Source organism: Lissotriton helveticus, chromosome 1_1, assembly GCF_964261635.1.
Source record: "Lissotriton helveticus chromosome 1_1, aLisHel1.1, whole genome shotgun sequence".
NCBI classification, from domain to species: Eukaryota; Metazoa; Chordata; class Amphibia; order Caudata; family Salamandridae; genus Lissotriton; species Lissotriton helveticus.
The window spans coordinates 2,112,310,209-2,112,334,067 of NC_136057.1; the positions used below are offsets into that span (position 1 = coordinate 2,112,310,209).

At 44.6% G+C, this 23,859-nt stretch overlaps 1 protein-coding gene across 1 annotated transcript in view; it reads left to right on the forward strand.

Moving 5' to 3' along the window:
• Window positions 1-23,859, forward strand: part of LRRC8C (leucine rich repeat containing 8 VRAC subunit C) — a 248,702-nt gene that overhangs the window by 122,615 nt on the left and 102,228 nt on the right. The window contains exon 2 of the mRNA XM_078646079.1: window positions 6,200-6,341. Coding sequence (XP_078502205.1) covers window positions 6,204-6,341 — 138 coding nt within the window. The 5' untranslated portion in view covers window positions 6,200-6,203. The remainder of the gene's footprint in view (window positions 1-6,199; window positions 6,342-23,859) is intronic.

Below are 23,859 nucleotides of genomic sequence, written 5' to 3' on the forward strand. Positions count from 1 at the left end.
TGGTGTGATTTTATTTGTGTTCCCCTGGTGAGGGGTCAGCTGTGGAAGTTTAATCGCTGGCTGAATTGTTGAAGTCCGCATTACATACTGAACTAATTGTCTATGAATTTTTAGTAATTGTTTTAGCTGTATTAACAGCTCTCCAGTAGACATCCCTTCGATGTCTGGGTGTGGTGTGTATCCGGCTAAGACCGGCCACGTTGCTCCTGGTCTTCCTAAAGGACCGAGCCTGGTGATGTGATTATTATGTATTAGGGCGCCATCAAATAAGAGCAAATGCTCTTGGAATTTGAGTGGTACTTCCACCTCCTCGAAAGGAGTGTAAATGTCGGGTGGAACCTCTATTTTGTAATAGTGGAAGTACTTTGTTACAGCATTTGCTGCTGGAAAATGTATCCATGAATAGTATACCTCTGTCTGCCGATATTCGTGTGCCTCAATTACGAATATGACTGTGCCACCTCTAGGTGTCAGTCCATTTTCTATAAGTTTTAAGGTTATAGATCTCCTTTTGCTGACCGGAATGAGTATTATATCCGCGTCTGCATCCTTTAGTGCAGTATCTGCTGCTGCTATTTCAGCTGCTAATCTAACTGCCTCTCTTTCTTCATCACTTTCTGACATTTTACTGTCAGGATGGTTATTTTGTTTGTTTGCAGATCAGGTTTCTTATGGAACAGAGATTAGATGCACAATATTTTGGAACAGTGTATCCTTCAACGTTGACTGTACCAAGAACCATACATAGGAGTTCCCTCCTGTGCGGTTTTGGAGGATATTACCTTTCACCCACTCCAGACGTCTTTGGAGAATTTGGGAAAAGGGGTCTGAGTGAGAAAGCACGACTGAGTTACTCTAAATGTCTTACGTTAGTTTTATCGCCCTTTCCAAACGCGTTGGGCGCCATGTAGTGTAGTTCCTATTTTCCCAATAGGCTCTGCGCATTGGAATAGTACCTACAGCAGTAAAGGCCTAGGCCAGACGTTAACTAGGTCTACTACTGTCGATACTAGACTTAAGTTTTGGGTTTGCCAGCGTAGCTCAGAGTTCGCTAGAAACTTTCTCGAATGTTCAGGAAAGAATTAACTCCCCTGATTAGACAAGAAGGGATTTAGTTTCTGACAACCATAGAACATGACAACTTTGCTCTCCCCTAATCAAGAGTCAATCTCAAGAGTCGTGTGAGCACAAGGCAATTATTTTACTCAGTCAGTACGTGCATTCTTAGTCTCATCAGATTGTAGAGAAAAGGAAGAGACGGGCGTGTTCAATAAAAAGGTGTTATTTATTGATCAGTCTCTTTTCTCGTACAAGAGAAATGGATCAATATTATTGCAATACTTATAGTTAAGTAAAGTGCATACATTAAAAGCAATAGTATAAAATAATACTGTAAAAACATTGATATGGTTTCTGAGCCATATGATGTTTAAAATGATTAAAATATATTTACATACACATATACATTTGACTAAACGTACTCAACTGGTGTTTCTAAATACGCCTACCCCGTGTACCTGACCTAAGTCTAATGCGTGGGCGGGAATAGAAAGTTACAGTTTAAGTTAAGTTTCTTTTTGCCAAGTGAATAACTAAAGAATTCTCTGTGAGGGGTTATTCAGTTCTGTACCTGGAATTTAGGATGAATGAGGAATGGTATCTCTTTCTCTACTCTCGATATTCCAGGCTGCCTGCGAGGGCTGCCCGAAAGCGCCGGTGCTGGGTCTCTCGGCTTGAGATAGCAGCGCGTCTCTCAGCGCGTCAGGAAGGCGGGGCTGCTGCCAGCGGGGTCTGCTTCTGCTCTCGGCTTCGGCAAGTATGGCTGCTCCGTCTCGTCACCACGCGTGTGTTTGCATAGGGCAAGATCGGCAATATTTATACCTTAAAGGTGCCGAGATTGACGTAAGGATGGACATAGATACGTCAATAAAGATGTCATACGACTTGCTCGTTAGCACATTCTTTTACTGAAGTTCTCTGTGAAATCAAAACAATGGCCGCACGGATTTTCCAGGTTGTCATAGGTTTGATTTGTTATGAGAACGTCGTATGCCTTATCAGGGGCTGGAGGAATGTCGCTTGTCTAATTAGATCTCAAGCGTTATGACCTAATCAGATAACACGTTCCTGTGCCGTAGTGTGACTGCGTCAGATAACGGTATCTGCATCATGGGGGCTGTTCTTGCCTCATGGGCTGACTGTTAGTTAACTTGATAGTTAGTTTAACCAGAATAGGGTCAGGAATAGGGGGATCGATTCAGAACCTATAGGAATACATGACAGAGACATCTTCTATAAATTCGCCTTTGTCCGCTAACTTAGCAGCGTTCTCTGCTTCCTTAACTTGCTGTCGGCGGGCCTTTGCCTTATTTCGTGCATTGAGAAGTTTGCCCATATTTGCAGAGCAAGGGAGGCTTTATAAGGCAGTAAAGCTAATTTTTTCCGAGAAGATCAGTCCGGCGGCAGTTTATCGTGGCTTTTTGTAATGTTCGCCAAGACTGTTTAATTGTTGCAAACACCTTTAGCCCCGTGGCACTATAAGCAATAGAAGCAAAGCATGCTGGATATTGTAGTCCTGGCACCCGAGAGGGGGGAAATGCAGGACAGACTTACAGAGACTGGCACTTCCTTAGGTTTACAATGCCTGGCAATAGCCCAACAAGAGCATCTAGTTTAGAAGTATATAAAAAAGAGACCAAAGTTTTCCGAGTTCAAAAGGCTTTAAGCCGAAGTGCCGCTTTCTTAAACCTCCCGCTGCCCATGCCAGGAGCCGCTAAGTTCAGATTATAGTCATATGGCTGGGAAGACTCACCCACCACTGCCGCAGGAACCAAACGATGTAGTAGATGATGTAACAAAAGCTACGGTCCTACGGTCCTTTCGGCAGGAAGCTTGCCAGCAAGGCTCAGTTCCGCAGGCTCAAACTGGGCATGGACTCGGGGTCTGAAGAAGGTTTATTGCTCTTCACTGCACTTTATATGTCCCGAGCTGCCTCAGAGACGAGACTATCGCCACCACGCCAAAAAAGCTCAGAAAGCGCTCCAAAGCGCGAAATCAGCGTAGGAGTCGAGAGCTCCAGAAACGCCAGTTAGCCGCCGCCATCAGCAATGTGGGAGGGAGGATGGGCAAGGAGGTGCAAGGATTTCCCAGGTGCTACTCGGAGGCGTGGAGCTCCGTCATAGCCCTCCCCCACAGGGTCCCCTCTCACCGAGGCTATTAATTGTATTCTCTCTGTAGTATATATCATTTTCCATACTCTTGTCACAATAAGTTATTACACTACTATCTTTCTGTACATCTGCTTGAGTGCAAACAGATTGACATCAAACACTTCCAGGAATTTGACATATTCTTCCATTTATTAAAATTAGATTCCAAGTATTTCACATTAATTTCTGTTCTAAGGTAACCAGTCATAAACTAGATAGGTTTGTGATGCATCCCATTTTATCATTGCAGTTGTGAAAATACCATAATTACTTTCTGAGACTATAACTTTGTAATTATCTTTGGGATTCACCTGGATGGCTATCCGTTTGCATATTGCCTCCCCATGTGGTCCAGTGTAGGCAGCGACCCACCATTTTGCATTATGGATGCCAACTTGAGATGATCTGCAGGACAAAATTACATAACTGTTCCTAGTCTCTTGGGCTCATATATCGAATATCAGGTAAAAAAGAATAATCAACTCCTGGTTTGCCATGCAAAGTTACAATATTGGATGGTTAATGCTTCCTTTTTTATCTCACATTTTGTATTTTGCTAGGACCTGATGTACGTACCTATATACTAATCTCATGTTAGGAGTCAGTAAACCTTTACTGACTCCTACAATAGAATTGCAAATGTATACTCATTCGCAATTTGTAAAGGTGTTGTAGTTGTCCCTTCCACATTGCAATTCAGTATGAGATGTAGCAATATTTTGCAACCATTATTCAATAGCAAAACATGGAAAAAATACTGACTCTAGAGATGGGGTGGTAATGCATTCGCAAAAGAGACAGGATGCCCTTGGGTGATGCTTCCTTTTGTGAATCTTAAAAAAAGTTTGTTTAGAAGTAAACTTTCAAAAAAAAGAAAACTTGTTTAAAATGCAAGTTTAAGAAAAAGAGCCTAGCAGGACAGGTACCCGGTGATGAATATTACTTCATGAATATTAATAAGGTAGGTCGGAATACGACCCACTCCGATCCTTTTTTGTGCAAACCAACCTATTTGTTCCTAGTTTGGTTCACAGGAAACGTTCAGGTCACAATTTGCGACCAGTTGAAACCCGACATATGTAAATCAGACCCTTCTATTCTATGTGTTTGCAACATGGAAGTAATGTCAATTAGAGCTGGTGAGAAAATTGACAAAGTATGCTGTAGAATGGATCTACAAACAAGCGGGGAGGGTGAAAGTCACCCTCCACTCCCTGGCTGCACTGCGTTTCTGTGTTAATTCCATCCATTCTTGATCAATTTCGTCCATTTTTTATCAATACTCATTCTTGTCCACGTTTACAAATGTCGAGGTTTCTTTTCTTTTGACTAACCCACATATTTACAAATTGCAGTTGAGAAGTTTCTAATATTCACGTGCGCCCATCCAGGCTTCCTTTACGAAAATATGATCCCAGTACAACAGAGTGTTCCAAGCAGTAGTTCTTTATTCTTAACCCAATGCATTTCGGGCAGATCATTGCCCTTCGTCAGGGGACACTGAAAGTCAATATTTACAAGAATTACTATAATGCATTTTTTTTAAATTTAAATGTCAATTAATTTCAGCCTAAGTCCGTAATTGATTGGTGTCCACACACACTGTTATGCATGCTTAATATTATTGAAGTATTTCTTTTAAACCCATGTGATCTAAATACTCAAATCACTCCCTTCTGTTTCCACACTTCCTAATTTATCTGTGAGGTACGTTAGTCATATTAATATCAAGCAAATTTCACCTCGTCCTGCCCATGGTCTTCTACCCACATCTGCTTACATTGCTCATTCACGGTCCCCAAACCCCATAATATTACCATCTTGCAATCAAGAGACACCACGCTGTTTCTGTTCTACTTGAAAAAATAGCCGCTTCGTATCACCCGCTTGAAACCTGCGCGCTGCGCTTTATAATTCCTCCTCGTTTCTAGACTGCGTGCTCATTCCTGTTCGTTCGTTTGCATACCTGCTATTTTTCATTCGACCCACATCCCAGATTCCTTCCTTTAGTGTAACACATTCACCGTCCCTCATTGATGTTTAAATCCACATAAACTCCTCCTTCCTACCCACGTGATGACCAACGTATCCCTCGCGCCTGCATTTTGTATTTTGCTAGGGCCTGATGTACGTACCTACATACTAATCTCATGTTAGGAGTCAGTAAACCTTTACTGACTCCTACAATAGAATTGCAAATGTATACTCATTCGCAATTTGTAAAGGTGTTGTAGTTGTCCCTTCCACATTGCAATTCAGTATGAGATGTAGCAATATTTTGCAACCGTTATTCAATAGCAAAACATGGAAAAAATACTGACTCTAGAGATGGGGTGGTAATGCATTCGCAAAAGAGACAGGATACCCTTGGGTGATGCTTCCTTTTGTGAATCTTAAAAAAAGTTTGTTTAGAAGTAAACTTTCAAAAAAAAAGAAAACTTGTTTAAAATGCAACTTTAAGAAAAAGATCCTAGCAGGACAGGTACCCGGTGATGAATATTACTTCATGAATATTAATGAGGTAGGTCAGAATACGACCCACTCCGAACCTATTTTGTGCAAACCAACCTATTTGTTCCTAGTTTGGTTCACAGGAAACGTTCAGGTCACAATTTGCGACCAGTTGCAACCCGACATATGTAAATCAGACCCTTCTATTCTATGTTTTTGCAACATGGAAGTAATGTCAATTAGAGCTGGTGAGGAAATTGACAAAGTATGCTGTAGAATGGATCTAGACAGAAGACCTGAATTTAATCTTCCTGCGGACTAGTGGTTAATTAATATTTACATTGTACCTAATGTTGGTAGTTTCAAAGTGGCAAGCCTAATATTCAATTGAATCAAGAGTGATTTCTATGGGTAATGATTGTTGTTCTCCATAGCGCAGTGAAATACAAAATCCAGCAGTGGTTTGCGTTTGCCATTGGAACTGTGAACTCCTCTAGAATCTGCACCCTTTATCTAAAATGTATTTTTATTTTTTTCAGAACCATGATTCCAGTAACTGAATTTCGTCAGTTTTCAGAACAGCAGCCTGCTTTCCGTGTACTGAAACCATGGTGGGATGTGTTTACAGATTACCTGTCTGTAGCTATGTTGATGATTGGTGTCTTTGGATGCACATTACAGGTATGTGTTTATTGTGGCTCCAACACTTTCACAGTGTGGGCTATCTCTTTTGAAAACTTACCATACAGTTCTGCTCCTTACTCATTTGAACCGTATTTGTCCAAATATGTTACATACCTACCAACTCACACAGTGCCACCGTGTGACATAATATCGGCTCCCATCACACGGTCTCCCGGTGAGTAACCGATCTTACACAGTCGCAGGGAAAACAAGCTAAAAATCACTGTAAAGAGTGGTTTTCCAGCTTGTTTTATGAGGCTTTGAACTGGCGACATCCATTACGGGGTGTGAAAATATCCCAGTACGTGGCACCAGCTTCAGCAAGCTTTTTTGGGGCAGGGGCGGCTCTAGGTTCATGGCGGCCCTGGGCAGGGAGTGTAGGTACGGGGCCCTGGAAGAGGGGGTCCTGGCAGGAAGGAGCGCGGAGGCCAGTGAAGAGGGGTGGGGTCAGGGTGTTTGGAGGTGGAACAGAGCCGGAGGCCACCAAATCCCTGGCAGGGGCCACCACGCAAATATGTATCCATCCTCAGAGGATTATTATATGAAGGATATATATTTGAGTGGTGGCCCCTGGGGTTTGGTGGCCCTGTGCAGGTGCACAGCTTGCACATGCCTAAGGCCGCCCCTGTTTGGGGGGAGGACAAGGGGGCTTGGGGACAGGGTGGGGTTCAAAAGTGCCTCATAGGTACTTTTCAGCATGAAGTCTCACCCCTCCAAAGCCCCACCCCTCCTCACACTGTAAGATTGTCCTTCAAGTTGGCAGGTATGATGTTACCTCCTTTATGTTTGTGGATTAGTAGTCTCTAGCTGTTTAGCCACTATTCCTTCACTTAGTCTGTTTATGCGTTTTTTCTGTCACACCATACAATATCTCTTAGTCTCTAGTCATTGCTCAGCAGATGCAACCAATTCTGTTCATAAACAGCCAGGATGTAAAAGCAGGCACATTTCCAAATATTTATTAAACGCTTACAAGGAAGAAGCATTGCATATTTAAATTGTAAACCACATTTTCTAGAGGAGTCTATGAAAATGCTGGTCAGCTCTTCTCACAAGCCAAGTTTTGTGACTCACCAAAGGTTGTGCTATTTTAACACTGGATTTTACTTTCCACATATATTGGTGCAAGCCCAAGAAGATCTTTAAAGATTAAACATTAGCTCTTAAGGAACCCAGTCAGGGAGAAACAGGTTAGTTTTTAAGTCATTCTAAGATTAGTCATCTGGTAGCACATTGAACTGCCTGTCATTAAGTGGGTTGGGCAGAACTAATTACAGCATCCAAGGCATCAGCATAACCAAGATGAAAATGTCCAAATGCTACACTGCAACCATTTGATTTTCATTGAGGGTAAAAGCCAGAGTCTTAGCTGGTAGAAAGATGTCTTAAGAAACTAACATACCGGAGTATACATGCTGAAATGAGAATTCTAATAGAAGCCACTAATGTACTGAGGATAGGGAGGGGGTATTAAGCTAGCCAAATAACTTATCATAATTTGTACTCATACCTCAAAGCTTAGGCAGCAACAGAGGCCTGCTGTACTTTGCATGTCATGACACACATCTAGAAACACTATCACAACATATCTCTATACTAAACAGCCTCAATATTATGAGGACATTAGCAGTAAAAAATGAAAGCAAAAGCACTGAGAGAATATCTTTGCTTCAGTTATTCAAAGTAAAAGCTCATAATGATGTCATAATCTTAAACAGAGCTTTATATATGACTTCATAGACCACTTGCTGGGCCTGGAGCTGACTCCAGCTGTTTCACACATTGCATGGAATGTGTGACGCATGGGTTTCCAGGAAAGCAGTGGGTGACAGTTGGGATTGGAGTGAGGGTGCCAGCGTACGCTTACCTGATGTGCGCCTTCTCCTGTAAAGCAATGTACTCCTTCTTTTGGCTTCTGAACTTCCTTTCTGTGGTGGTGCTATATCGGCTGCCTCCCTCTGCTGTATTCTGCCAGGCGACCATTGGCCTGCCACTTATATTTGTTGAGCTACGTGCTGTTGCAGGGATTCTACTCCTAGAACAGAACTATGCTTAGAAATAGAACATCGGTTTGTAGGGACAGAGCCACCAAACCACCTCAGTACCTATGAGTCCAAGTCCGGCTAGCTATTGTGCCTCACTTGCCCTCCTAACCTTACCAAAGAAACAAGTGAATTGGCACCCCAGAATAGAACACTCCCGACCCTCTCAAGGATCACGGTAACAGGACACTCCCTTCCGCTCTCACTCGTCCTCGTCCACAGTAAGATAAACAGGAGACACAAAGGCAGGTAAGAATATTTATTTAAACTATTGTGCTCTGAAATGCAGTATACGTACCACAATTAGAAAACAAATGTATACAAAAAATAGTTAGCATGGTTGATATAATGAAAAGCCCTCATTTTAAAGAACAGAGTAACCTAAAACCCCTCTCCCTTGCTAATGAAACTAAATGGTTATATATCAAAGATCTCAGGGATTACTGGCAGACCCCATACCTCAGCATTCACAGATGGACGTTCTACATCTCAGCAGACGCAATGCTCTTGTCTCAGAATTTCCATCCATGTGTATGCTTTCTGCCTATGTGCTCATCTATATGATAGGACACTTATGCACATAAACAACAGCTGCATTCTTGTGTTATGTCTAGATGCTAGTTCATGGCCAGTGGGAATAACAAGGGACATTGTTGTTTGACCTTGTCTATGGTGTTCAGACTAAATCCCAGAAAAAGAACAGAACCCCAAAACATATGGATGTTCCATGTGAAAGTACAATATGGCACAAAAACAGAATGTGTTTATATAGTAACATGTGCAAAGGAAAATAAGGCCTACAATGTGCACAGGTAGGCTAACATAGTGAAAACAAAATGGGCTATATAAGAAATAGACAACAGTACTCCAGTGGTGCGGTTTCTTCTCTGCATGACCTGCATGAGTTAGCACATTGGATCCTGTGCTCTACAAGTTGCCCACTCCAAATTGTGTGTCTTATTCTGCCTTTTTTGGGAATTGATGTCGCATCACTCACCAGCTCAGGTCATGCAGAGCAGGGTATATGTATGATGTGTGTTCACGTCGTGTCACGCTGTGGCTGCCATTTTTGAGTCAGGCAGATGTCGAGCCATTCCTCCTGCACCGTAGTAGCTGCCATTTTGGAGTCAGGTGGACAGCGATTTGTACCATTTTGATGTTCAAGATACCCCTATCTTAAATGTTGCTTTAACTGGCCACATTTTGTAGTGACGTTGCCTGTGTCACACCAACATTTACCCCTTGATTGCTATATTTGGTATTAAAGTGTAGCTGTGCCCCTTTGTCCTTATAGTGCAACACTGAACCAGTGAATAGTGGATTGTGTTACTTGCACTACTGAATGGTTTGGTAAATTTTTTACCCATGGGAGAAGTATCTCCTGCTCAACTATTTTTGTCCTTGCCGGATAAACCACTGTAGGAGTTGTCAAGGTGGGAAGGATGCTTTTGTAGCATACCTGGATGCCATTGATGGTCACAAACTTCCCACCAAGAAGAATAAAGTGTTGCACAATTTTACATGAGCTATTACAACAAGAAGATGCAGGAGAACCCGTACATTTGGTGAATGAGTGTGCCACACTATTTCAATCATTTGACAAATGTTTTTCTACCAGCAGGAACTTGGTATTAGAGAGTAAAAATGTTATACAAAGAGCTCAATAACCAGGAGAGGCAGTTGTTGAATTTGTCAGCTTCATGGACATTGGCCATCACCTTTAGTTATCGCGCCATGCACAAAGAACAGACTTGTGACCAATTGATTGTAAGAACATGCAATAAGGAGATTCAGGAGCAATTGTTATGCACTGATGATCCTTACCTTGAATCTTTAATCACTATCACCAAAGCAATAGAGAATTCTAATACCTACTTTAAAGAATTGTCTTCCCCGAGTGATACTGCTCAGTGTTGGGAAATTACTAGCAAGTAATGCAAGAGTTCTACTAAAGGTCACAAGAAATGGGTTGTAGAATCTAAACAACATAGTGAGAGGAGTGATGGCATACACGTGTTTTAGGTGTGGTAGTGGAAATCACACTTCTACAGCAAAGAGTTGTCTTGCTGCATCTCAAGTTTATTTTAAGTTTAACAAAAGCGGTAACTTTGCCAAAGTTTGTAATTTCTTCGATCAAAGCATGGTATCTAACATTGAGGAAGAGAATGGGGATGACAAGGATGTAGTTTTGTGTATCACTTCTCGTAATGAGGTCAACATTGTTGAAAGCACTTTTGACTTGAATTTGGTATGCAACATCAAAAGGAATCCTCCAAATTGTGACATACGGTGGATTCTGGTTCTCCATTTACAATTATTGGGGCTGATTTGTTCGATAAACTTCTTCCCCTTAAATTGAGATCAACTAAAGTTAGAGTTTTGTTTATGGAGAAGCAAGAATTGAGGCTGTTGAAAAATGTAAAAACACAGTTGTAGTATACATAATCATGGACGGAGCAAATTTGTTAGGCTAGAATGACCATGTGGAACTGGATATAATTTTGAACCCCGATCATCTCAATAGGGTTGTGTCTAAATCCTAATTGACCAGAAATAGGTGCGAGTTTTGCGTGGATGTATCCATGGGAGAGTATTGGATTCAAATGTTTCCTGAGATGGTCAGTAATAAACTAGTAAGACTATGTGTTTTCCAGCACAAGATTGTATTAAAGGACAGTGCCAAACCTGTAGTTCACAAAGTTCGAAAGGTACCACTCTGTTAAAGTGTATTAAACCGTTTGTGTGATCTCGGAATCATAGAGCCAATTGAAGGCTCGGAATGGTGGTCACCTGTGGTTTTGGCCCACGGGGGTTAGCAGACCTTGAGACTATGTGTGGATTTGTGTGACTTAAATCATAATATTTGGGTAAACCATGAGCAGGTGCAAAATATTGACAAAATGTTATGCACCGTGTTTACCACACAAGACATGTCTGCAGCTTATCATTAGATAATGCTAACTGGTGATTCCAAACACCTAATTTTATTTATCACCCCATCAGGAGGTTTTCGCTACAAACACATAACGCTTAGTCTGGCATCTGCATTGTCTGTTGTCCAAAGATTTATGAGGCTGATGTAACAGGACTATAAAGGTATTCTGTATTTTCAGGATGACATCTTGGTGTTTGGAAGTAGTGTGAGGGAACATGATGAGAGACTGCCTAAAGTATTATCTGTAATTAAGGACTAGGGTTTAACCCTGTGCCCAGAGAAGTTTGAATCAAGTGGGGTGGAATACTTGGGACCTCATATTAGTGCTAAAGGCCATAGAAGATGCCCCATATTCCAAGATCATGGACGAGATGAAATAATATTTAGGTTTGGTTGACTATTATTCGAAATGTGTTCCTCGCTTTGCCTAAAAAAACAGCACCATTAAGGGACTTGTTAAAGAAAGGTAGACTGTATGTCTGGAGTTAAGTATGCCAGCACGCTGTGGATAAGATCAAATCTGGGATTGTTGGTGCCCTTCCCTTGAAAACCCGTTTGATTCCAACATTATCGTTACTGATGCGAGTAACAATGGTCTTTGGGCTGTATTGTGCAAAAGAGGAAGGGTGGCAGCGAAGATATATTTGTGTTTGCCTCCAGGGAACTATGGGGTTGTGAGTTAGCTTATTCAAGCATTAAGAAAAAAGCTATGGTAATGTAGTGGGGCACTCAGCATTTTAGAACATTCATTTGATGTTTTCTGGCAGTGTTATGCACTGATCACAGCCTTTGGTTGTTTTTTTAGCACAAGAAGTGGGGGCCGAACAACACCTACAATTGCCAATTGGCAGTACCATTTGTAAGAGTACCAGGATAGGATAGCGTATGTTCCTGGTAAGGGGAATGTGGGTGCTGTCGTTTTGTCCAGATTATCATTAGTGGCTGAGGAGGATGCTGTTGATGAAGAAGAGATGGTGATGTGTACTGCCCATCAAGTATTGGCTATGTCAAAAAATGCTTTTACTGAACTAGAGTGAACAGAATCCCTTGATTGTAATTGTGTTTTTTTGCAAGTAAGAAGTTGGGTGATTGATGTGTGGGAGTGAGCCTTTTTAGGGGCCCACTGGTGCACGGGTTCGCCCTTCTTTCTCCTTAAGTCCTTAGACTAATAAAATAGAGATTGGCATGAAAGCTGTAATATTCATTCTGGTCTAAACGGAGCTGAGGACAGTGACTTTACTATCGTGAATTGCCGCCTGACCTCAACGTTACAGTTCGCCGGACCCGCTTCGCGGGTCCCGCTTCACCTGGACACTCTGTGGGGGTTTGTGGCAGCTTACAGAGCTGCGAGCGTGACGGCAGGGACTCAAACTACCAGGAGTCCCTGCGAGGCCAATTCTTGACACCTGGCCCGCTCTCCCTGTAGCCACGCCCACAGCGCACCGGCTGTTGGTAAAAGCAGCTTCATCTCCTTGCACCGGTGGATTCTCCTTCGCCTGCATTCTGGTCAAAACGGAGCTGAGGACAGTGACTTTACTATCGTGAATTGCCGCCTGAACTCAACGTTACAGTTCGCCGGACCCGCTTCGCGGGTCCCGCTTCACCTGGACACTCTGTGGGGGTTTGTGGCAGCTTACTGGGCTGCGAGCGTGACGGCAGGGACTCAAACTACCAGGAGACCCTGCGAGGCCAATTCTTGACACCTGGCCCGCTCTCCCTGTAGCCACGCCCACAGCGCACCGGCTGTTGGTAAAAGCAGCTTCATCTCCTTGCACCGGTGGATTCTCCTTCGCCTGCATTCTAGTCAAAACGGAGCTGAGGACAGTGACTTTACTATCGTGAATTGCCGCCTGAACTCAACGTTACAGTTCGCCGGACCCGCTTCGCGGGTCCCGCTTCACCTGGACACTCTGTGGGGGTTTGTGGCAGCTTACAGGGCTGCGAGCGTGACGGCATGGACTCAAACTACCAGGAGTCCCTGCGAGGCCAATTCTTGACACCTGGCCCGCTCTCCCTGTAGCCACGCCCACAGCGCACCGGCTGTTGGTAAAAGCAGCTTCATCTCCTTGCACCGGTGGATTCTCCTTCGCCTGCATTCTGGTCTAAACGGAGCTGAGGACAGTGACTTTACTATCGTGAATTGCCGCCTGAACTCAACGTTACAGTTCGCCGGACCCGCTTCGCGGGTCCCGCTTCACCTGGACACTCTGTGGGGGTTTGTGGCAGCTTACAGGGCTGCGAGCATGACGGCAGGGACTCAAACTACCAGGAGTCCCTGCGAGGCCAATTCTTGACACCTGGCCCGCTCTCCCTGTAGCCACGCCCACAGTGCACCGGCTGTTGGTAAAAGCAGCTTCATCTCCTTGCACCGGTGGATTCTCCTTCGCCTGCATTCTGGTCAAAACGGAGCTGAGGACAGTGACTTTACTATCGTGAATTGCCGCCTGACCTCAACGTTACAGTTCGCCGGACCCGCTTCGCGGGTCACGCTTCACCTGGACACTCTGTGGGGGTTTGTGGCAGCTTACAGGGCTGCGAGCGTGACGGCAGGGACTCAAACTACCAGGAGTCCCTGCGAGGTCAATTCTTTTTTTTTTTTTTGAAGTTTAACAACATCTTTATTGTCATGTCTTTGTCATAATTCACACAGCTTTAGGCCCACAACCCTCAGGGCCGGCCGCAGTTTGCAAACGAACAATTACATAATAAACACAGCCATTCAGCTGGCAACCCGGGGGTCCAACGGCGAGTTTTTAACGATGTGACAACAATACGTCGTACAATGCGGGTCCAGCTGTGTGTGTGCTCGTGTTCAACTTCATTTTGTGCGTGTGGGGGCTGTAGCCCCTTTATTAAACAGTCAGAACAGTGAACCTGGGAACCCCTGGGCAATTCTACACTCCGCCACATCTCATGTAAAGTATGAAGTACGTTCATGAAATATAGGCCTAAGGCTTTGTTTGGCGCACATTTGAAACCAGGTATGCAACTTTGTGGGCGAGCAGATTGCGTGTATTCAGATCTACACCTCCTCCTCCATCCCCACCATAGTTAATAAGTAGTCTGACAAGTACCCCCAAAAGTTCTTCGGGCGCGATCGACTAGGCAGTTCCTCTTCGTATGTTTGCAAGGAGTCTCTACAATATGTCAAGTCTTTCAGCCATGTTTTAGAGTCTGGAACCTTCTTCCCCTCCCAACATCTGGAGACCTGGCTTTTAGCAAGCAACAGCGCCACAGCGCAAAATTTCCGTTTCCCCGCCGTGATTTTGGGCAACAGACCAAGCAGACAGATTTTCAAAGTGCATTCCACCTCTATCCCCACCATTTTACTCAGAATGGTCGTGATCGTAACCCAATATGAGTGTATCTTTTGACAGTGCCACGCCAAGTGAGTAAAACCTGCCCCGTCACATCCACATCGCCTACACCTGGCGTCCTCACGCAATCCATATTTGTGCATCCTTTGTGGTGTATAATATGTTTGATGCAGATACTTGAGATGTGTAATGCGCAGATTTCCATTTGAAGGAAGCAATTTAAGGAGCGTGCAGGCATCTGACCATTCACGCTCTGTAAGCTCCTCCAGTAGTGAGTCATTCCATCGCTGTAGTGCCTTGTCCGTATTGTGTGGAATTTCACTCTGGGCCACTCTATATAATCTAGAAACTAGGTGGGATGTGTTCGATGAGGTGATGATAAGCTGTAGTGAATGTAATGTTGGCGGTTCCACCGGGTAGGTGGGATATAATTCTTGAATTGCCCTCTGCAGTCTATAATATGTGAATTTGAAGAGGAACGTTGGGTTACTGACATAGGTCAGGTCGTCGGCCTTGCGAAAATGCCCTTCGTGATATAGGTCTCCAAACGTGCCCATCCCTATGTTTTTCAGTATATCCATACCCACTTGTTCGTTGGTCACTGATATGTTCGGGTGGAAATGTAGTGGGAGTGCCGGGGCGTATAGTGGCAGCTTGTGGGCTAGCCTCCCTAGCGTTCTCCATGCGTTATTCGTGGTGTCTATTGTGTTAATGTCTTTGGAGTGGAGCGGTGGCCGTTTGTGCGTCACAATCGCTTTCAAGGGTATCGGTGCAGCATCACCCTCCTCCACCGCAGTATGTGTTAGGTACGGGGCGGGATGATACCAGTGTGACGCATATTGTGCCTGTGCGCACAAAAAGTATAGCCGAAAGTCTGGCACGCCAAATCCACCTCTTTCGTAAGGCAGCGTTAACGTGCGTAGATCTATCCGTGCCTGCTTCCCTGCCCATATAAGTTTCAGCACCAGGGAGTTGATGTGTGTAAAAACTGCTTTAGGCGGTGTGATAGGGATATTATTGAATAAATACAGAAATTTTGGAAGTATGTTCATTTTTACTATTGCAATCCTATCCGCCAGAGACAACGGGAGTTGGATCCATCACGCCACTTTACCTTCCAGCTCTGTAAAAACCCTGCCATAGTTAGTCCTAATCACTTCTTCTGGGTCGCGGCTGTACCAGATACCCAGGTATCGCGTGGGGTCTGTTTGCCAGTCTAGGGGAAAGTCAGGCACATGTGGCTTGGTGGAGTCAGTAAGAGGAATGATCAGTGACTTCTCCCAGTTAATCTGTAGTCCAGAATGGCGTCCGAATTTCACGTATTCACGCAACAACGGGCTAAGATTCTGCTCTGGGTCCCTCACATAAAGCAGCATATCGTCAGCATATAGTGAGATATGCAGGGGCCTCTCCGGGAAGTGCAAGGCGGAATGGTTATGTGTCTGCCTAATTATGCATGCGAGTGGTTCCAGGGCGAGGGCAAATATTAAAGGTGACAGTGGACAGCCTTGTCTGGTTCCCCTAGCTATATTAAATGGTGCAGATATGTATCCATTGACTCGCACTCTTGCTACAGGTCTCGTGTAGAGCAGAGTCACCCAATCTATATATCTCGCCGGGAAACCCATTCTCTGTAAGATCGTGGTAATGTAGGACCATTCGATGGAGTCAAATGCTTTGGCTGCATCAAGCATGACGGCAGCCGCTTTCGTCTGGGGATTTAGATAGTGGGATAGAGCAAATAGCGTTCTGGTATTATGTGATGTGGCCCTCGCCGGGATGAATCCAGCCTGATCCGGAAGTATCAGGTTCGCCATAAGGGGTTGTAATCGCTCGGCCAGGAGCTTCGCTAATATTTTGGAATCTACGTTTAGCAGGGATAATGGACGATACGATTCGCAAAGGTCTGGTTGTTTACCTGATTTGAGGAGAGTGACGATCAGCGCCTCACGTAGCGACGGCGGCAGTATCTTTTGGTCGAGGGCCGCGCCATACATCTCAACCATACGGGGGGCAAGGGTGTCAACGAATTTTTTATAGAACTCACAGGTGTAGCCATCGGGCCCTGGTGCCTTCCCGTTTGGCAGTGCGTGTACAATGGCTGTTACCTCTTCTACTGTGATCGGTTGTGCCAGGTATTCACGCTGGTGATCTGACAACCACGCTATTGCAATATCATGTAGGTAATCACGTGTTTCCTGTGGTTGGGCAGGTTGTTGGGAAGTGTAAAGATCTGCATAGGCACCAACAAAGCTGTCAAGTATGCCCGCTGGCTGTGTTTGCAAGGCACCGGTCTTGTCATGTACCTGTGTGACGATCTGCGACACTCTCCCTGTACCTATTTTCTGTGCCAGCATCCTGCCAGGCCTTCCACCCTCCCCAAACTGTCTGGCTAGTGGCCGTTTGGTGATGTACCTCAGTTCGTCTTCTGCATATTTCTGGTGTTCTATGAGTAGAGGTTTAAGTTTGCCTAGCTGTTCCACGCTACCATTTTGTGTGTATTCTCTTTCTAGGGCCGACACCTCATGTTCCAGCCTAGTCAGCTGTGTCCGTATGTCCTTCAGTATCCCAGCTGTCGTGCTGATGCATATGCCTCTAAGTGTCGCCTTAAACGCCTCCCAGACGATGCATGGATCGTCTACCGAGCCCACATTCAGCTGGAAGTAATCATTAATAGCCTTCGTTATTGTAGTGACATATAAGGGGTCTAACAGTGCCTGCGCATTGAAGCGCCAGCTAAACGGAGGGGGTGTGTAGTGTGGTATCTGTAGTGTAAGTTCTATGGGATTGTGGTCGGACAATGTGCGCGGTTGCGTCATTATCTTAGTAGTCCACAGTACAGCGCTATCCGTCCCCATCCAGTAATCTATCCTCGACCAGCTTCCTCTTGCCATGTTAACATGTGTCGCACCTGGTAGTGATGGATGCTTGACCCTCCAAATGTCCCTGAGTGCTAGGTCCTCAAAAATATCTCCTAGCTTGCATCTGGCTTTTTTGTGTGGTTCCATGGAGGCTGCGGAGCGGTCTACAGAGTCACATAATGCTACATTAAAATCACCACCCCAAAGTATTGTCGTGTCAGTAAACTCCAACAGACGATCCCACAACTCCTGAAAAAATTCAGGTGAATCAACATTTGGACCATATACATTCACTATTGTCACGGCTTGCCCCCTTAGCAACCCCGAAACAATGACATATCTACCATTTTTATCGACAATTGTATGTGCAATCTTGTAATTGGTGCCCTTTTTTACCAGCGTCATCACCCCTCTAGAGTAGGATGAATAGGCCGCTGAGTGGGTTGACTCCGCCCAGCGCGCTCCAATAGCTCTGCGCATTTGAGGGTCCACATGGGTCTCCTGAAGTAAGACTATGTCTATATAATGCCTATCTAGACAAGCAAATATCTGTCTGACCTTTTTGGGATTTGTAAGACCTCTCACATTCCACGTCAATAGTTTCAGACTGTCTCTACTCATATTAGCCATCTAACACTCAGCGTGCATCCTGAGCAATATGTCCTCCTCATAAGTATCAGCACCATGCATTCTATTGTCACAGAATTAGATATCAGCCTATTCGCAGTGTCCACACATCTGTGTACAGCAGTGCATCTCGATCGCCCAGTTGGTTCAACAAATAACAAACCCCAACTAACCCGGTTCCCACCCACTCCAGCAACCCAATTCTGCTGAAGCCATGATGCCCTTATAACTTTAGTCGTCAACATAACTTTTCGGGGACTGCCCTTGTGGAGGTCCGCCGAGGGCGCATATCCCCATCCCTTTGAAAGGATGTGAGCGAATCTATGTTCTACAAGCAGACCGCCTAGATCAAAAAATCCACAGCAGCCTCAATGAATGCCTTCAATACAGGAGGAGTCCAAAACAGTTTTACAATTCGTGATGAGAAATATGGGTCCCCTCCATCGTGTGTGCAGGAGGTGTACCCGTCAGCTTAGCAAAAGTCTACATCTTTCAGCTGTAAGTGCCCTTCTAGTTCGTGTGACATATCGGGCTTCCCCCATGTGATCATGCTGCACCTCTTTGCTGCGCTATACCCTCATCACCCAGTGTCTATCAACAGCTTGCACTCATCAAGGGTAGGAGTCACAAGTCGAGTCTCAGAGCCCAACAGGCGCAGAGTCTTACTCTCTGGGAGTAGTCAATCTTCCATCAGGCAATATCTGCACTCCATGCAGCAGCAGGTCTTACCTTCAGTCTGAATCAGTGTGTCTGTCTCTGCGATTGGACCGTTTACCTCTGGCTCCCGTTGACTTGATGAAGTCCATCGCAGCCCTCGGGGTCGATAAGAAGACTGGTTTGTCCTCCCACGTAACCCGGAGGCGTGCAGGGTACATCATGGCATATGGGATCTGCAGGTCTCGAAGTTTGATTTTAACCTCGTTGAACTCTTTACGTGCCTGCTGTACCGCAACCGTGAAATCTGGGAAGAATGCCAATTTGTTTCCTTGATGGTGAATCTCGCCCTTTTCCCTCGCCAACCGGAGCACAGTGTCTCTGTCTCGATAATTCAGGACTCTTGCCACGATCGGTCTTGGAGGGGCTCCCGGCTTTGGTTGAGGTGCAAGAGATCTATGCGCTCTCTCGATGATGAATATCGGCGATAGATTTTCAGGGCCAAACAGATCTTTGCACAGTTGTTCCACGTATGTCTCCATTCGGCCCGTGTTGGTCGATTCAGGCAGACCCGCTATGCGTATGTTGTTCCGCCTCGACCTGGCCTCCAACTCCTCTGCTTTGGCCTTAATCACATCCAGAACTTTCTCCATTCCCGTGCACTTGGCCGTCGTAGTTCTTGATTCGTCCTCAACAGTTGAGAGCCTATTTTCGGCCGTGTCCAAACGCTCGCCCTGTTTGTCGAGTTTAGCCGCCATACTGTCCACTCGACCCGTCAAGTGATCGAGTTTGCCGTTGATCTCTTGTAGGTTAGCCTGTATGGATTTTAAAATGGTTTCCATGACACCGCCTTCTTGCGTTTCTGGTTCCGGGTCTCCCTCGGCAGCACCAGTTTGGTTCTTCGATGTCTTCCGCGTCTCGAACGATAGTTTGGGTTGTTGCTTATCCGGCTTGCCCATGTTCGCTCACTGAGGGGGTGTTGTATTGCCGCGTTCGTGGGTCATGCGAGACTCCGAAGGCTGGGGCGCAGAAGCTGGATGTGTAGTACTAGAGGTCTGAGTGAAGTGGAGTCCAGCCCTTCCCCCCAGCCTGTGATCTCCTATTCTGCCGGTAGATTCCTGACTGACGAGTCGGATCGTGCACCTCGGCAATTATCTCCCTGTAGCCACGCCCACAGCGCAGCGGCTGTTGGTAAAAGCAGCTTCATCTCCTTGCACCGGTGGATTCTCCTTCGCCTGCATTCTGGTCAAAACGGAGCTGAGGACAGTGACTTTACTATCGAGAATTGCCGCCTGACCTCAATGTTACAGTTGGCCGGACCCAGCTTCGCGGGTCCCGCTTCACCTGGACACTCTGTGGAGGTTTGTGGAAGCTTACAGGGCTGCGAGCGTGACGGCAGGGACTCAAACTACCAGGAGTCCCTGCGAGGCCAATCCTTGATACCTGGCCCGCTCTCCCTGTAGCCACGCCCACAGCGCACCGGCTGTTGGTAAAAGCAGCTTCATCTCCTTGCACCGGTGGATTCTCCTTCGCCTGCATTCTGGTCAAAACGGAGCTGAGGACAGTGACTTTACTATCGTGAATTGCCGCCTGACCTCAACGTTACAGTTTGCCGGACCCGCTTCGCGGGTCCCGCTTCACCTGGACACTCTGTGGGGGTTTGTGGCAGCTTACAGGGCTGCGAGCGTGACGGCAGGGACTCAAACTACCAGGAGTCCCTGCGAGGCCAATTCTTGACACCTGGCCAGCTCTCCCTGTAGCCACGCCCACAGCGTATACGTACATAAACAGTACAATACTTGCGCACGCGGGACGCGCGTGGAACGGAGCGAAGCCCGGGCAAAGGGCGGGCCGTCTGCGGCCGTCAGAGGCTGAAGTAGGCTGGGCTGGGCCCCGTCCCTTTGGCTTTTTGTTTTTCTACCTGTTTATTGAATTTATTCTATTTCTAGTTAAAAGTGTTATATTATTGTTTTTGTATTTTAGTTGTACTCCTCAGTTGTTTCCTTTTGTCTTAAATATGACTGCAAAAAAACTCAGTTCAGGTCGAGTATTAGTGGGGAGGTCAGGTTCCAAAATGAAATCGAATCCCCTGCGGAATAAAATTAATTCTACCCTGCAATTGAAAGGTCAATGTCAACTGTTTAATTTATGGGAAAGGGGAAAGGATAAAGTTTCGTCTGATGCCTCAAACTCCGACGAACTAAAGGGCAAAGAATCAGAGGTAGTCCCTCTCCCTGTTAAGGATAATATCAATTTGACTGAGATTCCATTATCGCTCCATCTTGGGAACCCCTCCTTTGAAATAGTGGGGGGGTCACCCTCTTGTTTTGTCTGACTCACAGAGGCAAATGGAGCTCCCTTTTGGGGCCTCTGGTTTTAATAATTTAAAATCCCCTAATGACATTTTCTTAAATTTACCGGAGTCAACAGCGCTTAATCCAACTCTTTCAATTAAGGAGGAATTAAAAGTCTCTCCCGGCCCTTCTCATTCCAAGTTTATTCCGGAGGGTGATTTTACCTTACCTGATATTGATTACAGTCGCAAAAGAGGTACTCTGAATCCCTTCATGCTCAGATTTTTCACTATCTCAGCTAAACCTCTCTTCTAGCCCTGGCACTAATTTGAATAACATCCTCCCTAGTTCTCCGATTGGCAATGATAATTTAATCTCTAAAGCCTCGTCTTCTTTGGAATACTTGTTATCATCCATTCTTCGTTTACTGGAAAAATTTGTCGGAGGCTCAGATTGCGTCCTAGATACGGTTAACCAAATCCTTAGGGTGCTATTACATAATAAAGGGGGGGTCCGTTCTTGGGTCGCATCTTGAGTCTGACAACTTATTGGCAAATACGAGTAAAGACAAGAGGATAACTAAGGAGATGGAAATTTTAGACCCAGTTCAAAGGAACTTGAATCCCGTTTCTGATGGGCGGATTGGAAATAAGTTAGCGGCTATTCCGGAGGGTCTCATTGTCGACAATGTAGTGTCAGCAGGAAGCAATTGTATCGCCATTCTCGATGATGTGATAGAACCTTTGATAGACTCAGTTGACACGCAAAATATAGAAATGCCTCCTGTATTTCCTATATTTACTCCGCATATAAAGTTAGGAAAAGAGGCATTCATTGATCCCCCAATTAATGACGTTAAGGTAGCTCCTACAATGCAAAAAAAGAATAGAGAAAAAAAAAGGAAACCTGTCCGAAGATTCTATAAAAAAAGACAGAAGAAACTTAATTTTGAAAATAACTTAGAGGCCTCACTAGAAAAATCCCGCCCGAAAGAGCTGTCTCTTAATTCTCTTGATGACACAACTGGGGTATCCAAAGGGGACCAGGTAAATATTAGTATTGATTCTGCAGGACCTTCGAGAAATTCACAACCTGTTGAATCAATTTTCTCCGTAAATGTTCCACCTCCAATTCTTAATCCTTTAGCTAAGCCATTTCAGGATTTACTTGTAATTGAGCCTGTCCCCACCTTGTCTATTGAGGAGAAAGAAAGTGTCGATACCGTCTTCTTGGATTTTATTCCTCTTTTTGATACTGATCTTATTTTAAATAGATCGGCACTTCTTAAGTGTTTCCGAGAGATCGAAAGTCTAAAACTAATTCAAACTTCCGATCTGGACTTAGTAACACTTCTGAATTCCACTGTGGGGAAAACAGCCAGGGTTAAGTTTCATTCTAACTTGGTATTAAATCACATTCTACACTGGGCAGCGGAAATACAAATTAGAGGGATAGATGTTGCCCCCTTCTTCATTGAGGAACAAGGTAACAAACTGTCCTCTAACTTGTCAACCATTCAAGGAGTAAATCCGATTTCTACAGACTGGTCCTCAGCTAAGACTAAGGATTTAAAAATTGTGTAGCAAATAACGAACAACAAGTACTTTACAAAAATCCTCCTCCTCCCAAACCAGTTTTGATGAATGACATATCTAAATGGAGTTGGTTGCCAGGTGTTCTCTCAAGCAAATCCACCTCTACCCTTAAACCTCATTTGAATTTTTAACATTGATTTGAAGATTATTTCTTGGAACATTGCGGGTTTGAAGAATAGTCCGGAAAAAATATCATTCTTACAATCCCTAGTAGCTGATATTATTTGCCTTCAGGAGACCTGGGTGGAAGGAAAATTAATGATGGAAAAAGAGTATTTTGTTTTAGATGGTAGCGCACTTCCCTCTAGGAGAGGCCACGCGAAGGGTGGAATGGCATGTTTACTCTCCAATAAGATTAATTGGAATTTTTCCCATTTTCTAGACCCGAATAAATTGTTTCAGGCAATAACTTTGAAAAATCTGGTTAAAGACGGTCCAAATAAATCACTTGTCCTAATAAATACTTATATTCCTCCTGATACTTGTTTTAATGTTGGCCTAAAGTCGCTTTTTTCCTTTATATCTAAACTTATGGACGATCCATCCCCTCCTCATATATTGTTATTAGGGGATTTTAACTGTAACATTTCTAATTGTGGTCTTGATTTGTTCAGGAATAAGCTTAAGGAAGAGTATCTCCATATTCCACAAGCTCAGTTCCCGGCGAATATTAAGTCCAACAACAGAGGGAAATTAATTTTGGAAGGTCTTTCTAAGGTGGATTGCATAGTAATAAATGGTAGGCCTCTGACATCCCCGCAGCTTTTACTCATAAATCAAAAAATGGAGAATCAATTATTGATTATGTAGTGGCAGATAGCTCCTTTTTTCCTTTTATGAAGGATGTATTGGTTGTTAATTCTGAACTAAGCGACCACAAGGTATTGACTGTTACAGTTGATCTCAAACCTCCCCTGTCGGATTCTTGGCACATCGATACTAATTTGGTGAACTTTGGAGCCAAGACAGGGAAATGTTACTGGAATTCTGGGGTCATTAAGAGTTTGATGAGTATCTTGATATCTACTGTGGAGAATTTGTCCCAATGGGACGGGAGGGAACTTTTAGGTTTTTCAGATTTTTTGGAATTAGTAACCTTAACTGCAAAGAAAGTTCCTCCTATTAAAAAACCTATAGTATTCCCCAAACCACTTCGGCAATTAAATATTGAAATAAATAAATTGATAAGG